The sequence below is a fragment of the Haliaeetus albicilla genome, chromosome 8 (assembly GCF_947461875.1).
Source record: "Haliaeetus albicilla chromosome 8, bHalAlb1.1, whole genome shotgun sequence".
NCBI classification, from domain to species: domain Eukaryota; kingdom Metazoa; phylum Chordata; class Aves; order Accipitriformes; family Accipitridae; genus Haliaeetus; species Haliaeetus albicilla.
Genome location: NC_091490.1, coordinates 38791744 through 38806144, shown reverse-complemented (window position 1 = coordinate 38806144; position 14401 = coordinate 38791744). Strand labels below are relative to the sequence as shown.

General features: G+C 54.8%; 4 protein-coding genes across 8 annotated transcripts; 1 reads left to right on the top strand and 3 right to left on the bottom strand.

The window, feature by feature from the left end:
- Window positions 1-261: 261 nt before the first annotated feature.
- On the bottom strand, window positions 262-4315 carry LOC104316461 (potassium voltage-gated channel subfamily V member 2-like). Of its 2 annotated transcripts, none has more exons than XM_069790005.1 (2): window positions 2695-4315; window positions 262-1293 (listed from the first exon to the last, which is right to left on the bottom strand). In XM_069790005.1, exons 1-2 carry the CDS (start codon window positions 3948-3950, stop codon window positions 1140-1142), a joined length of 1410 nt encoding a protein of 469 aa, XP_069646106.1. In that variant the 5' UTR covers window positions 3951-4315; the 3' UTR covers window positions 262-1139. The 2 variants fall into 2 exon arrangements, with proteins under 2 accessions (XP_069646106.1, XP_009915199.2); XM_009916897.2 differs by having other exon boundaries at window positions 2700-4288.
- Window positions 4316-5839: 1524 nt separating this feature from the next.
- Window positions 5840-11007, bottom strand: CD320 (CD320 molecule). Of its 3 annotated transcripts, none has more exons than XM_069790007.1 (5): window positions 10228-11007; window positions 9746-9955; window positions 8668-8745; window positions 8167-8315; window positions 5840-6300 (listed from the first exon to the last, which is right to left on the bottom strand). In XM_069790007.1, exons 1-4 carry the CDS (start codon window positions 10307-10309, stop codon window positions 8170-8172), a joined length of 516 nt encoding a protein of 171 aa, XP_069646108.1. In that variant the 5' UTR covers window positions 10310-11007; the 3' UTR covers window positions 5840-6300; window positions 8167-8169. The 3 variants fall into 3 exon arrangements, with proteins under 3 accessions (XP_069646108.1, XP_069646107.1, XP_069646109.1); XM_069790006.1 differs by having other exon boundaries at window positions 5840-7725; window positions 10228-10486; XM_069790008.1 differs by lacking the exon at window positions 5840-6300 and having other exon boundaries at window positions 8214-8427.
- A 135-nt stretch (window positions 11008-11142) lies between these two features.
- Window positions 11143-12223, bottom strand: NDUFA7 (NADH:ubiquinone oxidoreductase subunit A7). Of its 2 annotated transcripts, XM_069790010.1 has the most exons (5): window positions 12139-12223; window positions 11922-11971; window positions 11689-11838; window positions 11574-11614; window positions 11143-11389 (listed from the first exon to the last, which is right to left on the bottom strand). In XM_069790010.1, exons 1-4 carry the CDS (start codon window positions 12187-12189, stop codon window positions 11593-11595), a joined length of 273 nt encoding a protein of 90 aa, XP_069646111.1. In that variant the 5' UTR covers window positions 12190-12223; the 3' UTR covers window positions 11143-11389; window positions 11574-11592. The 2 variants fall into 2 exon arrangements, with proteins under 2 accessions (XP_069646111.1, XP_069646110.1); XM_069790009.1 differs by lacking the exon at window positions 11574-11614.
- A 50-nt stretch (window positions 12224-12273) lies between these two features.
- RPS28 (ribosomal protein S28) lies at window positions 12274-12893 on the top strand. Its single transcript, XM_069790003.1, has 4 exons — window positions 12274-12356; window positions 12435-12482; window positions 12562-12688; window positions 12774-12893. The coding sequence occupies exons 1-3, from the start codon at window positions 12318-12320 to the stop codon at window positions 12682-12684; spliced, it is 210 nt and encodes a 69-aa protein (XP_069646104.1). The 5' UTR covers window positions 12274-12317; the 3' UTR covers window positions 12685-12688; window positions 12774-12893.
- The last annotated feature ends 1508 nt before the right edge of the window (window positions 12894-14401 follow it).

Below are 14401 nucleotides of genomic sequence, written 5' to 3'. Positions count from 1 at the left end.
ACAGGGCAGAGCCAAACGCTGTGTCCTGAGCACATGCAGATGTCCCAGCTCCTCTTCCAATGCACCCAGGGCCAGGCACCTCATCCCAAAACCAACATGCTGATAGGCTCACCTGCATCCCACGAGAGCCCTGACCTCCCACCGATGGGCAGGAGAGGTGGCTGTAAGCCCTGGGGAGACATTCCCTCCTCAGGCCCAAATTACAAGCAATTTACTGAATTAATTACACAAAGTGGCTGGCCAGTAATCCAAGGCAATGAATGGTTTTGGCCTGGTTTATTAAATGCCTATTCCTGGGGATGCTCTAGCTGCCAGCTCTGCACCCCCAGGCTGCCTGTGGTTCCCACTGCGGCAGCATCCCGAGCCAGGACTGTGCCCCCAGGGCAGTGGGAAGGAAAGTGGGTTGGCAGGATGCATGGCTGCAGTTTTTTCTGTGGACCTTCACGCAAATCCCCATGCTGGACTCAGCCTGGGCTGAACGTCTGCTCGGCTGGGAAGGAGTCATGGGGTCCCGAGCCACTGCCTGGTGGGGGGAGCCTCTGTGTGTCCCCCACTCAACCCTGAGCAGTGCCTCCACAGGTGTCACACTGGGCTTCACTTCATCATGGGTGCCCATCCTCAGGAAGGTGACAGAGCTCAGCCCCATACATCCCACCATTCACTCCCTGTGTCCTCAGGGTGCCCCATGCCCCAGACCATGACAGACAGATGTCCTGCCTTGGCTGTATAGCACGCTCTTTAGCTGGTCCTTTACTGACAGCTCTGTGAGACAGAAGCGTCCAGCATGCAATATTGAGGAAGGTCACAACACAGTCAAGGGCACATTTCATCCTTCCAAACAGCCTGAGCTGGCAGCGGCACCTGTACAACAGCAGACCCCCCTGATGCTGCTGTGACTTGCTGCTTGCTGCCCGAGTTGTGGAGCCTCCCTAGGGGACAGGACCTGCTGGAGGGACAGCCAGGCTGGAGGGCAGGATGCATCCTGGTGGACGGGGTGTCCGGAGGGTGAAGGGCTGGTGGTCAGTGGTGATAGCGGGGGTCAGCTCTGCAGCACTCCGACAGCTTGTGCAGGACTCGCTCCTTCAAGCGGATCCTCCTGGAGAGCTTGAGCGAGTGGTTGGTCTCGTTCTCATGGGCCTTCAGCTTGGCATAGTAGTCAGAAAACTTGTTGTAGAGGATGGAGATGGGCATGCCGTTGAGGATGATGCCAAAAGAGATGCAGGCAAATGCCACCATCCTGCCGAGCACTGTGTCGGGTACAGTGTCTCCGTAGCCCACAGTGGAGAGACTGACCTGGGCGACGAAGGGAAAGGATAAAATCCTACATGAACAAGCCCAGCAGATCCTGCCTGCCGGTACTGAGACCCACCTCCCTCTGCCCCTGGGTGGGAGCTGGGTATCAGCTGCGAATGACACTGCACTGTGGCTGCAGCCAGCTCAGCTGTCCCTGCTCCAGCAGCCTGCATGGCCAGGGCTCAGCTCCCTGGGCTGTACCCAGCAGGCTTGGAGAGCCCAAGGAAAGGGCTGGATGAGGCCCCAACAGCAGAGACCAGAGGCAGCCCTCCCTGTCCCCTCCTCCCCTTTGCGTGCGTCTCTTCAAAAAAGCAGCTGGACATCACCTAGCTGAACGTTCTCCAGCAGCCAGACTGTCTGCTGGAGCTTCCTGCCCCCACAGAGTGGTGGCTCCAGTGCTTCCTGGCTGTAAGCTGCCTGGTCCCACGGGAACGACGCTTCCCGGACCCTCCCTCGAAGGGAAGCAGAGCCACTGCCCAGGAGTGTACCTGGAGGAACTGAGCTTGGATAACAAGGGAGTAGGACTGTGGGGACAGGGTTAGAGCTGAGGCAGAGATTTGGGCTTTGCATGGAGTCATGCTGACAAGGGATAGGATCAGCCTGTGGTGTTTAACTAAAATCTGGTGATTTTGCTGAGTGATTTTGCACTTCCTCGGGGTGGGATGAATTTGAACCAGGCAGCCTGTGGTGGCCAAGGGGGATTATAAGAGCAGAAGTGACCTGTGGGATCATTTAATCCGTAAATCAAAATGCCCTCATAACCCCTGGCTCTCAAGTGCTTTAGTTGCTCCTCAGAGGTAATCCTGGATTTATTATAGTGCTCGGCTCAGCAGAGCTGCCGGCTCCTAGCATAAGCAGGGCAGCAAACAGGGGCTTCTGTCCCTGGGTGCAGCACACCCCAGTCTGTGTCCTCTCTCAGGACATGGGCTGAGGCATGGTGTGACCACAATTCCTTGGCTCCTGTGTGGAGCCCTGGGTCCCCTGGCTCAGCCCCACAAACTCTGACCCCCTCACGTCTTCCGAGCCCAGCCAGGCTGCAATGCTGCACAAGCCTCAGACTGTCCCAGGTGGTGGTCCCCATGCCCACAGGGTCTGAATCACATCCACCCAACACTTGGGTCCCATGACAGATAAAGTCCGGGCTGAGTTACATCCCCCTTGTCACTAACCCAGGCCTGGAGGTTCCCAGGCCACCACCTCTGTCCCTACCATCCCCCCCTAGCACCAGCTTTTGAGCCTCTGAGCTTAGCCCAAATCCCTGATTTCTTTTCTCTGAGCTGGTGGGAAGACTAGGCCCTTTTCTGCCTCCTGGCCAGCAGCAGTGGTGAATCCCTTGAGCACCATGGCAGCCCCTACCCACAGAGCCCCACCGCACCCCTCTCTGGAAGAAGGTGCTCACACCTTACCGCTGCCCACCACCATGCGTCGGGGATACTGGTGAAGTTGGTGCCTGGGACATCATGTTCCACTGAGTGCATGAGAGCAGAGAAGGTGAAGACCCCCATGGCGATGAAGAGGAAGAGGCAGCAAACCTGCTGGTAGCACTGGCGCATGGTGAAGCCGAAGGCCCGGAGGCCAGTGGAGTGGCGTGCCAGCTTGAGGATGCGGAAGATCCTCATGAGCTTGATGAGTTTGAGGACTTTGCCCAGCTTGCTCACATTCTCCACCTTGTGCAGTTCCTCATGGTAAAGCGTGTCTCCTTCGTCCAGATTTTCAAATAAGATCTGGATGTAGAAGGGCAGGATGGCCACCAGGTCTACAGCATTAAACGCTGCCCGCAAAAAGTTCTTGAAGCTGGAGGAGGATATGAGCCGCATGAGGTATTCAGAGGTGAAGAAGATGGCACAGATCATCTCGAGCTGCTCCATCCATATCTTCCCTGTCTTGTGTTTCATCTCTTCCACTGTGCTCAGTGTCATGCCCACGATGGAGATAAGCACAAAGAAGCTCGACAAGACAGCAATGATCTTGGCTGCAACAGAAGAGTACGGGTTCTCAATAAGGTTCCAGATCATCTTCCGAAACCGTCCCAGAAATTTGCCCTCAAACTGCTCTGCGGAGTCCAGGGGCTCCAGTTCTGCTTCCAGCTCCTTCTGTATTTTCAGGTACTCACTGAGTTCATCTTGCTTTTCCTCCAACAGGATCCGGCAGCAGCGTTGGGAGTATTTCAGATGGATTCCCCAGTACTCAATTTCCTCCACAAAGTTACTGGGGCACATCTCATCCATTACCCACAGGACCCCGCTGCAATAGAAGTGGAAGATGTAGTGGAAAATTGAAGGATCTCTGTCAAAGAAGTACTCATTCTTCTGCACTGAGTAGTCATCGCAGAGCTGCAGCTTCTTCATAGGGTCTGTATAAATGGCCAGCTTCCCAAGCCTGGTGACGGGATACCGGGCTGCGACCTTGTAAGATATCTGGAACAATTTGCCACCCACGTTAATGTTGAGCAAGTACTTGTTCCTTTGGATGGGAGTCTTGCTTTTCTCCTGATTTCTGTCCGTCACATTCTGCATGGAGCTCCATTGCTTTACCAGGCTGTCCTGCGCAAACGGGATATGGACTTCCTCTTCGTCCGGTGTCCGGCAGCAGCCCCGGCGATGCCCTATCTTCAGGCTGGCAGAGAGACTCGCACGTCTCATCCCCAGCTGCCTCATCGTGCCTGACCCTCCAAAGCAGTGAATCCCGTTATGGGCTGCGGGACAGCAGCTCTGCCTTCATGGGAGCGCTCCCACCAGGCATACGCTGACTGGGACAAGTGCTGTGAGCTCAAAGGAGCAGTGGTGAGCTGCTGCCTGAGGGGCACTGGCCATGTCATGGTGCCATGTGGCACCTGCCAGGTTCCCAAAGCTGATTGCTTATCAGATTGCAGTTTGCATCGCAGGAGTCGGAGGCAGCTAAGTGTCTGCTCCTTAAGACAATAATGAGATTGAAGCACTAGCCCTTTATGTAAGGAACTATTTCCAGCCCTGCACTCCTCTTTTTCCTTACTCTGTTCTTATTAGCTGTTTGCATTTGTCACACGCTACCCTGTTTCCAAGGCGGGCACCCACGGTAGCAAGTTGAAAAGAGAGCATGAACTTGCCTTGATTTAACCCTGAAAGACCTCCCTTGCCAGGCACAGAAAAGTGCAGATATACAGGATTTGTATCAGCTTTGTACCCCCACAACAGATGCTGCTCTTGGCACCAGTCGTTCATTAAGCACACGAGTGCTAATGCAGCTGCCTCTGCTTCATCAGCTCTCATAGCCCAAAGAAGGGAAACGGTTGTTACCTCCCAGCTCGTGCCTCAAAACCCCACAGCACAGATTTACAGGGGAATAGGTGAAGGAACCATCTGACCTTCCATGCAGTGCCCAAGTGGATCCCCAACATGACAGATTGCTCCTGCACTGCTGTACTGTGCCACCTGCTCATCACACCGGCCTTCAGCCCCATTACTCCCACAAGCAGGGGCAGGAACATGGAATGGGACACTGGAAATGCAAGTATGCAGTAGAAGTTCCCCTGAACTATAGGAGCTGAAGAGGAGGAAATAATCCTTTGGATGAGCAAGTAAAAGGGGAACCAAAATTAAACGGGCTGACCTTTGATGTCTTACGCTGGAACACAACCCTACCTCACCATGTAAAATATCACATTGATTTCCATGAACTGATCTAATTAAATATAGAGACCTGGAACACAAAGCTGCTTCTAGGCTGAAAAGCAGCTCAAGCTTCACTACAATTGAAGTCTCTGAGCCTGGGGATTAGGACAACAAAAATGCTTCTGGCACCAGACAGAGGAAGGGAAATTGCTGTCACAAACATGGCCCCAAGTTTTGGCACAAGACTCAGAAAAATGTGTTTCTTTCAGCCCTGAAACACTCAGCCCAGGGATCACAAAGCAAAACCTGCATGATCTTGCAGGGGGGAAGAGGCTGCAGCTGCTGAGTTTACCCACTGGCCTTGCTCCCCATCACACAGAGCAAGGGACTTGGCCCCATGTGATAGGAACAGCATGTCTCAGCTCAGCAGCTCAAGGTAAGAGGATGATCTGGGACAGGCTGGTGACAGCTGACCTCTGCCACATGGCCCTGACAGCACAAGCACTTCTATCAGCTCTAGCTCAGCCCTGTCCTGCTGGGATTTCTGAAGCACCTTCCCACTCTGCTGGGCACCCCACTCCTTTCACTTGCTCTAATGAAGAAGGAACAAGTTCAGGAAGTCTTAAGTTTTTCACCTTGCTCTTGGCTAAGCTTTCCACTTGTCATCTATTCTGCAGTAGCACCTCTGGTGCCAATGCCAGCGGGTTCTCTTGTCTTCACACACTCTGCTCCCCGTTATTTCATTTTTTTCTATTACAGCTGATGTGTGCTAGAGTCATTTCAGTCCTGGGCAGACACAGCAGCACTTGCTTTCCCTATCTGCCCGTGCCAGCCCACCCACCACAAGTTCTCTTTCCCAGGATGTGACAATCCAAAGGCGATGCAGCTCCTGGCCTCCTGACTACAGCATTCAAGCAAATGCACAAATCCAAGAAAAATTAAAAATCCAGAACTCATTAGTTTCAAGTTCTTTATTCCCCTGTGTCATTTGCCAACAGCTATTTCCACTTGTCCCTATGGAAACAGAAGCAACGTTGTGTGCACCCTTGCAAATAACTCAGTACTCCATACCACATATAGAAGTTTCTCCTGTGGGGTATAGCAGCACACACACGCTGTCCAGGAGTGGAAGACTCCTGCTCTAAGGTGGATGACCAGTGTCTGCTTGGCAAGCCAAGTTCTCACCTTTAAGGCACAGAGATCAGTAGCGTAGGCAGCAGCTTTCTATCTTCTTTGCAGTTAGGGAACACTTGTGCAAGGAGTATGTGGTCAACACTGAACTAGAGGCACTGGTCAGTGATTTCCTCCCTGGGCTGCCAGTTCTTCTGAAAAGTGTACAGCACTCAGCCGTTCGGAAAAAGCTACACACGTCACAATACACAGACAGTGTTTGATCCAAGACATGAGTTATTTCAAGCTGGGGAAAAAAAAAAACCAACCAAAAAAACAAACACTCAAAACCTCAGTAGAAACACAGAATTGTTTGGGTTGGAAGGGACCTTTAAAGATCATCTATTTCCAACCCCCTTGCCACAGGCAGAGACATCTTTTGCTAGATCAGGTTGCTCACAGCCCCGTCCAACCTGACCTTGAACACTTCCAATGATGGAGCACCCAAAACTTCTCTGGGCAACCTGTTCCAGTGTTTCACCACCCTCATCATAAAACATTTCTTCCCTATGTCCAATCTAAATCTACCCTCTTTCAGTTTATAACTGTCGCCCCTTGTCCTGTCACTACAGGCCTTGGTAGAAAGCCTCTCTCCATCTTTCTTACAAGCTTCCTTTGTATATTGAAAAGACACAATAAGGTCTCACTGGAGCCTTCTCTTCTCCAGGGATTGCCCTGACCCAGGTGCAGGACCTTGCACTTGGCCTTGTTGAACTTCATGGGGGTCACATGGGCCCACTCCTCCAGCCTGAAGGTCCCTCTGGATGGCATCCCCTCCCCCAAATGAATCAACTGCACCACTCAGGTTGGTCTCATCTGCAGACTTGCTGAGGGTCCACTCAATCCCACTATACATGCCACTGATGAAGATATTAAATAGCATTGGTCCCAGTACAGACCCCTGAGGGACACCACTCATGTCGAAACAGTTTTAAGGAAGACACCATTAACAGTTTTAAGAGAAGCAACATCCAGGGTTCAGCACTGGGGTGGAAAGTGCAGTTCTGCAAAGGGCAGAGATCCTTGCTGGAAGGGAGTGTGCTGACAAGCTGCTTGCCCCACACTGACTCCAGGTAGCAGCGCAGCAAAGCCAGAGCAGACAGGAAGCTTTTTAACTTTCACCTCTGTGGTTGACCTGTCAGTAAAAGCTTCCTGTACCTCAGACTGAGCAGCATCAAAACACTAGCGCAAACATGGAGTATACATCTGATCTGTGCGGAGTCAGCGAGTTCCTACTGAAACAGATGAGAAAGCCCCTATTCCCTGACAAAATCCAGGGGGAAGAATGGGGCAAGTGAAAAAAGTCTCTTGGCTGGAAGTGGAAGGAAACAGTTGAATAGCACCTAGCATCTGTCATTTCATGGAGAATAAAATCTTTGGGCCCAAGGCCACACTGGTGAGAATTAGCATTAACAACGTCTAGAGGCAAGAACAATGAAGAAATTTCTACCACCTTTGTGACGGGTGATTTCACAGCACCAGGGTAGGTCCTGTGCTATTTCCAGAGCCAAAGTAGTCCCACAATCTAAGACCCATTTCCAAGGGGAGCATTCTCTTGTTATTCCAGTGTAATAACCCAGATTTGAGAGCTTATGTCCAATTCAGTCAGCCTCTGTGGTGAGCAGTAGGGAGACCAGGCTAGTCCCATCTTCTCACCTCATGGTAAAGACCTCTGTTACAAGAACAGAAAAACACCTGGTTATTGACAGTCCTTTGAGCAAAAACCTGGTCTGACTTCAGTTTGTGCAAAGTGGAGGAAAACAACCCACATCAGATTAGTATCTTAGCATGAGTGCTCAGTGTCCTTGGCAGCACAGGAAGGACAGTGGCCAGCACATCGCTATCAAAAGAAGCCAGCATCTTCTTAGATTAGGTTGTGCAGCTGTCCCTGCAGTCAAGTAAGAGCCTTCATACCTGACTGCAAGGAATGAAGGTAAGGGGAGAGTTCTGTTGCTTCAGAGCAGACTGAAACCCCAAGCATGTGGCTGACCAGCAGCAGGAACAGCTGGGAAAAGCTGCTCCGAGAGGGGAAAGCTCTAAGAGGCTAGAAACACCAGGCAAGAAGGCATTTCTCCCTCATGCATACAGGGTGCACAGGGTGCAAGAAACTTACCATTCAGGGAAATGAGCCTGTCTGGCTCTTGTCAGGCATCAGCTGTTCCTTGGATGCTTTTTCAAGGCTGAAGATGTCAGATCTGCGTTTTGCTTTGGACAGGCTCCACATAGGAATAGAACCCACAGCTACCAAGATGCTCAGGAGCACTAGAGAGGAGAATGCACAAGCAGAGGACCACTCACAGCACCTGGTCTGGACATCAGTACTGGGCTGTGCTGCTCAACAGCGTTAGCCAACAGCTAGAGACCAGCAGCTTCCCTCAAGGATAAAGGACAGAGAGGAAGTGAGTTAGTGCCAGATTGCATGGAATGGCCTTTCCAAGGACATAGTGAGTCCAAGTCAGAGGAATGATTAAGCTGTGGTGTAAGGCCTCCCCTAGCCCTCCCAGCCCAATGAAAGCAGTTGCTGATACAGGTCTGTAATTAACTCCATCTGGAAACTCAATTTATAGCCCAAGCCAGGACCAAGACCATGTGCAGCACTCTGAATCTCACATACCTGCAATAATCAAGATCCACCTGCGGCCTTGACTCCTCGATGGCACAGAGCCCCCAGGCACAGGCGTAGCTGAAGCCTCTGCAAGGAAAGAGCAGGAAGTCCATCAGGCTTCCAACTCACCTTATGGTCAGCATTCAAAGCAGTCTCCGATCCAAACCTGGCTGGGTTCCCAGTTCACCTCAAGCATGCCAAGAGGCCTTTTTCAATTCAAGCAAAACCTTATCTTCCATTACTGTGATTAGCCCACATCAAAGGAAAAAAAGTCATACTGGAACTGATAACAGGAAAAGCTGGGAAGTCTCCCAGCTGCAGCTGCAGCATTCTAACCTCTCCTCGTGGCACTGGGGAGCCCCAGGTACAACCAAAACACAGCTCAACTCACCACCTGCCAACTGAGTTGGTGCAGGCATCAAATCCAAATACAGTCTCTCACGCCTGTGGTAGTCTACCTCCCCTCCACATCCACAGTGCTTCAGCTCCCAGACACCACAGGGACACCTGGGGTAAGGGAAGGTGGAACAGCACTTTCAAGCACCTCAGCCAACAGGTCTGTGACAAAGGAAGCTCCAGAGCATCTCGGAGCAGAGCAGCAGACACAAACAGTCCCGGGGATGCAGACACACCCTTCAGCTTGACAGATATCAGTGTCTGCTGCTCCGATCCTGCCCGCACAGCCCTGAAGTGCTTCCCCCATCCTTTTCCCTTCAACCTGCCCATTCCCCAGAAATCAGAGGAGCTCAGAAGGGTGGACAGAGACTCCAGTATCACTGGCTTCTTGGAAGGAAGCAGCCAGAATTGCATGTTATGGAAGAAAGTACTTCAAAGGCACTTCCCGAGGGAGCCCCGAGGTGTTTAAAAACCGTCTCCACAGGAGGAAGCTTAAGGTGGGGCTAACCCCGCAGTGCTTCCTCTGCCCGAAGCAAGTTGCGAGGATCGCAACTGTCTCGGAGAGGCTAGGCACGACAGAGGTGAAAGAAAGGCTTCAGCCGGGGTTATCACCCCCGAGCACGGCCGCCGCCAGCCGGGGCTCAGCCCACCGGCCCCCCCCCGGCCGACCGAAGGGGCCACGGCCCCCTACCTGCGCTGCCGGTGGGCAGCACCGCCGAGCTCCGCGGCGGGGTCACCCAAAAGCCGTCAGGGCTGGGCTCCGCCGGGGTGTCCGTCCCGCAGTCCTGCTCGTCCCTCTCGTCCTCGCAGTCGGGGTGCCCATCGCAGATCCACTCCAGGCGGAAGCAGGCGTCGCCGGGCTTGCACTGGAACAGGCCCGGGGGGCAGCCGGACAGGGATGCTGCGGGGAGCGGAGTAGCGGGTGAGGAGCCGCGGGGGAGCCGGGGCATCTCTGCCCGCCCGGCCCGGCCCGGCCCGGCCCCGCCGCCGCTGCCCACCGGGACCCCCACTCCCCCCCCCCCCAAGCCCCTCGCTGAGGTGAGCCCGCGCGCAGGGCGTACGAGCGCAGCAGCCAATGAGAGCGAAGGGCGTGCGCGGGGAGCCAATAGGCACAATCGAGTTACGGTGTAGCCGAGGGCGCGCGCGCCCGGCCGGCCCCGCCCCCCCCCTCACCGTTCTCTGACGGGAGCGGCGGCACCGGCAGCGGCAGCACCGGCAGCACCAGCAACACCGGCAGTACCGGCAGCACCGCCATACCGCGGGCCCCCACCGGTAGGATCGGGCGCCGCCGCCGCTGCGCTCCTATAAAGCCGGCCGCGCGCTGGTAGAGCGCACGCGCGCGGGCATGCCCGCCACCAATGGGGGCGCTCCGGGAGGGCGGGGCGCAGGCGCGTGCCCTTGGGGAGGCCCCGCCCTTCCCCGGGACCCTCCCCCGGCTGGGGGCGGGGCAAGGGCGGGGCAAGGCCGCGGCCGGGCCTGGTCCCGTTCCCCGCCGGCTCGCTTCGGCCTCGGCCGCCGCGGAGCCGAGCTGCGCCTCCCACCGCCCCTGCTTCCTCTCCGTGAGTTTTACGCTTTCCCCTTGAGGCAGCAGGGGTAGAACGGCTGCTGGCAGGCCGCCGGCTGCGGAAAGGCTCGGCCTGACTCCGTCGGCGCTGCCCCGGCGTCCTCTGGAAACAGGCGTACCCTCCCGCCGGCCGCTGAGAAATAAGGAGCGTAGCTCGCTGCAAGCACGGCCTGAGCCCAGGTGACCCGCTGTCGCTGGGGAGGGACCGAACTACAGCGGCTCAGCATCCAGAAAGGTTGTAGCTGCAGCAGGGCAGCCTGACCAGGACATCGGGCACTTGTGGCAAGAGTGGTGAGGCTACTTAACTCGTCTCTCTCACCACAAAGTCAGAGCATCGGGTACTTTTTGGCTGGGGTGTGTCCTTAAGTGGTGGTATCTCAGCTGCAGCTTACAAATCCGCTCAGCCTGAGCTCGAAGGCACATACTACGCTGCTATTCCCTCAAGAAAACCTTACACCCAAAACAATATTCAAGAGTAGTAATTTAGATAACTCAAATAGAACAGACAAGATGGGGGGGGATAATCAGAACTTTAAATACATTTATTAGTCATGCATCAGCAGCACTAGGACAAGTTCCCCACAGCATCACTGTAGCAAAATCCACCACAGGCACTAGAGTGCTGCTTTGTAACGCACTGTGACCTGCACATCCAACCTTGTCATACTTATTTCTCACAAATAGGGCTGGTCTTTTGAAATTTCCCACTTCTTAAGTGCTGGTCCTGGTGTCACTGGCTTTTTCTCAGCTGTTGTCACTGCAGAGCCTGAACTGGGGTTGAGGAAGGGAGAGAGAGAAGAGGCTTTAGTAACGGTTATGAAAATCAGACTCAGATTTAATCAGGAGTACAGGTTGTATTAGCGCTAGAGGGGTCTGTTGAGTCAACTTCCAGCCACCTCACTTACTCAAGAGAAGACACAGACACAAATAATTAGTTCAGCATTCTTCTACCAACCTGGGAAATCCCACACCGCTTACTGGAGGAGTTCTGCGTTTCTGGTGTAAATCAAACAAGGCTTAAACCCGCTCAGCTCCTGCGGCAGCCGCAGCGCTGACCAGGTCAGACCTACCTGCCAGCTTGAGCCCCCGCAGCGAGGGTTTTCTGCGCTGCCACGACCACGATGGGCGGCAGAGACTCTCGGCGCCCATCCCGGGTGCAGTAATAGTTATTGGCGAACCTGTGACTGGGACCCACCGGGAGCCGAGGCGGCGGCTGGCTTCTACACAGAGAACGAACGGTTCCCGAAGGTCAGGAGCGGCCAGCGAGCCTCAGCCGAAGCCCGCAGCCCAGCCCCGCCGGCACCTCTTGGAGATCTCCGTGTAGCGCAGCGACAGCTTGGCCTGGAGGTCCCGCTGCAAGGCGAGGCGACAGCGTCTCACATGGAGCCGGGCGCTGCGCACCCCCGCGGGCCGCTGCCCTGCGCCGGCGGCTCGGCCGAGCCGCCGGCGCAGGGCAGCGGCCCGCGGGGTGCGCAGCACTCGGTACTCCCGGCGGCGCTGGGAGCCGTGACCGCCCTTACCCCCGCTAAGAAATTACGGAAGCGCTGGATGAGGCGAGTGGCCGTCGCCATCTTGGCCGCTGTGAAGGACAGGGAGGGGCGGGGTGGCGGGAACGCGCGGGGGAGTCTCGCGAGACTTGGCGCTCTATAAAAGGGCGCGGGGCGGGGCCTCGCCCCTTCCTGTGTGTCGCGGAGCCGCCATGGACACGAGCCGCGTGCAGCCCATCAAGCTGGCCAGGGTGGGGGCGCGGGGCTGAGGGGGGGGACCGGGACCGGGACCGGGGACCGTGCGCTCACCCTCTGCTCTGTCCCCGCAGGTAACTAAGGTGCTGGGCCGGACCGGCTCGCAGGGACAGTGCACGCAGGTGGGTGGGCCTGACTAGGCCGGGCCTGAGCGGGGGGAGCGGTGCCGCTGGGCCGGGCTGACCCCGTCCCGTCCCGCAGGTGCGTGTGGAGTTCATGGACGACACGAGCCGCTCCATCATCCGCAACGTGAAGGGACCGGTGCGCGAAGGCGATGTCCTCACCCTGCTGGAGTCGGAGCGTGAGGCCCGGCGGCTGCGCTGAGACGGTGAGGCCCCGGGGGCCGCCCGGGGAACGGGGAGCGGAGCCTCGGCCGCCTCTAAACCGGCGTGGCCTGCGCTGTTCTCTTGCAGACGATGAAGCCTGCCGGCCTTTCCTCGGAGCGGTTGGTCGGTATCTGCTGGGCCAGGCGCCGGCCGTGGCGGGAGAGGAGCGTGGCGGTGGTGTTACTGCAATAAAGGGTTTGTCCAGTGGTCCCTTGCCCGGGTCTCGCTTCTTGAACGCGCGAGTGCCGCGGTTTGTCACAGCACTTACGCCCCTGCCCTTTGTTGTTGGGCTCAGCTGAGGGACAGAAGCACACGCTGCTTCTTGCTGGGGTTACACGTAACGCCTTCATCATACTACTACTGTGTTCCCGCGTTTTTATTAACCTGTCACAACAAAAATAACTCCCTGTTTTGATTACAGTAGGCTTAATCCTGACCTTGCTGGTAAGCGTTTTTCTGTAGGTAACCAGTGAAGTGGCACTACTAAACTTACTGGACTTCTGTGGAATTTAATGGCAAGTTGAAAGTTAAGCGTTGTACCAGGTTGCAAAGCAATAGCGTGCTGCTTCTGTCTTTCTCTCTTCAGTAAGCTATTCTAGAAATGCTGCTGTCTTTCCTGGCAGTCGCCCACAGAGAGCAAGTGCTCATGTCTCTCTCCCCTGAAAGGAGTTAGTAAATCAGTCTCACTTATTTTCTTCCTTGGCTTTCCCTGCCACCACACAATCAGCTAGAAAGATTTACTGTTTTAGGCAGTTACATAAAGTAAAACTAAGGGTGAAAGGATTAGGAATGAGCCTGAATACTGTCACAGTTCAAGGGCTGGTTTTTAAGTACTGGTATTTTCCATCTGGTAATAGAGTGATACTGCTTTGTGCTGTGTTTGAACCAAGTCAGGTCTGCAGCTCCTGATCCTGTGGTCTCTGATGGGAGTGTTCTTCATCCTTCAATGTCTGAACTTGCTTAAGGCACTTTAGTGGCAGATGGGATAAAGGATTTGAGTATCCTAAAGCTGAGGAGAGCACTTCTGGAACAGATGTTCAAATCACTGAACTTAGGCAGACAGTGAGAATTGCTGCCAGGGTTTGTGTTGAAAGAGTGTTTGTGGGTTTTTTTTTCCCTCCCACGGGTGTTAGTTGTGCCCTGGTCAGCTTATGGGCAGCCTGAGGTGGATTTTGTGCTCTGGAGAAAGCCCTTGTCAAAATATGGTTGTGCTGTCGCTTTATATAGTTCTTGGTTCTTCTTTGGTGGTGTTTCAGTTTTCAGAGCATTGGGTGAGTCTGTGCTCCCCTGATTCGTGTGACACAGCAGAGCTCTCGGGAACTACTAGCTATGAGTGCAAGAAGTCCACCTCAGAGTTTACTTCTTTGGCTGCTGTTTGTTCCCTGGCTGCTGTTTGTTGCCTGTACAGCTTTAGCAATGACCAAAGAGCATTTGCTGTGGCAGCTGCCAGCCCTGACTGTGCTGAGTGACTGAGACAGGAGGCATCAGCTGTGGGTCAGTGGCCAGAGAGGTAAAGTTGTAGCAGGAGTGGCTCAGAGCAGCTGTAGCCCTTCCCGAATATCCCCATGGGGTCAGCGTGGCCCTTGGCCATGTGAGGAAGGTGATTTTGAGAGTGGGGATACAATCTGATGATTGCTCTTTAATAATGCAGCTTAGTATCAGAGCACCAGGGTGAACCAAGGGTAGTGAAGGGCTATGTCTGGTCCCAGCATCCT

What these genes read in the sequence shown, in the direction of transcription:
- CD320 (XM_069790007.1), bottom strand. Translation starts at nt 10,309, where the DNA reads ATGGCGGTGCTGCCGGTACTGCCGGTGTTGCTGGTGCTGCCGGTGCTG. An exon ending in GCCGCTCCCGTCAGAGAACG is followed by an intron (nt 9,956 to 10,227) that starts GTGAGGGGGGGG and finishes CGCTCCCCGCAG; the next exon opens with CATCCCTGTCCGGCTGCCCC. An exon ending in GCTGCCCACCGGCAGCGCAG is followed by an intron (nt 8,746 to 9,745) that starts GTAGGGGGCCGT and finishes CTTTCCTTGCAG; the next exon opens with AGGCTTCAGCTACGCCTGTG.
- LOC104316461 (XM_009916897.2), bottom strand. Translation starts at nt 3,950, where the DNA reads ATGAGGCAGCTGGGGATGAGACGTGCGAGTCTCTCTGCCAGCCTGAAG. An exon ending in ACGCATGGTGGTGGGCAGCG is followed by an intron (nt 1,294 to 2,699) that starts GTAAGGTGTGAG and finishes TTCGTCGCCCAG; the next exon opens with GTCAGTCTCTCCACTGTGGG.
- NDUFA7 (XM_069790009.1), bottom strand. Translation starts at nt 12,189, where the DNA reads ATGGCGACGGCCACTCGCCTCATCCAGCGCTTCCGTAATTTCTTAGCG. An exon ending in TCCGTAATTTCTTAGCGGGG is followed by an intron (nt 11,972 to 12,138) that starts GTAAGGGCGGTC and finishes CTCGCCTTGCAG; the next exon opens with CGGGACCTCCAGGCCAAGCT. An exon ending in TACACGGAGATCTCCAAGAG is followed by an intron (nt 11,839 to 11,921) that starts GTGCCGGCGGGG and finishes TTCTCTGTGTAG; the next exon opens with AAGCCAGCCGCCGCCTCGGC.
- RPS28 (XM_069790003.1), top strand. Translation starts at nt 12,318, where the DNA reads ATGGACACGAGCCGCGTGCAGCCCATCAAGCTGGCCAGG. An exon ending in AGCCCATCAAGCTGGCCAGG is followed by an intron (nt 12,357 to 12,434) that starts GTGGGGGCGCGG and finishes CTGTCCCCGCAG; the next exon opens with GTAACTAAGGTGCTGGGCCG. An exon ending in CGCAGGGACAGTGCACGCAG is followed by an intron (nt 12,483 to 12,561) that starts GTGGGTGGGCCT and finishes CCCGTCCCGCAG; the next exon opens with GTGCGTGTGGAGTTCATGGA.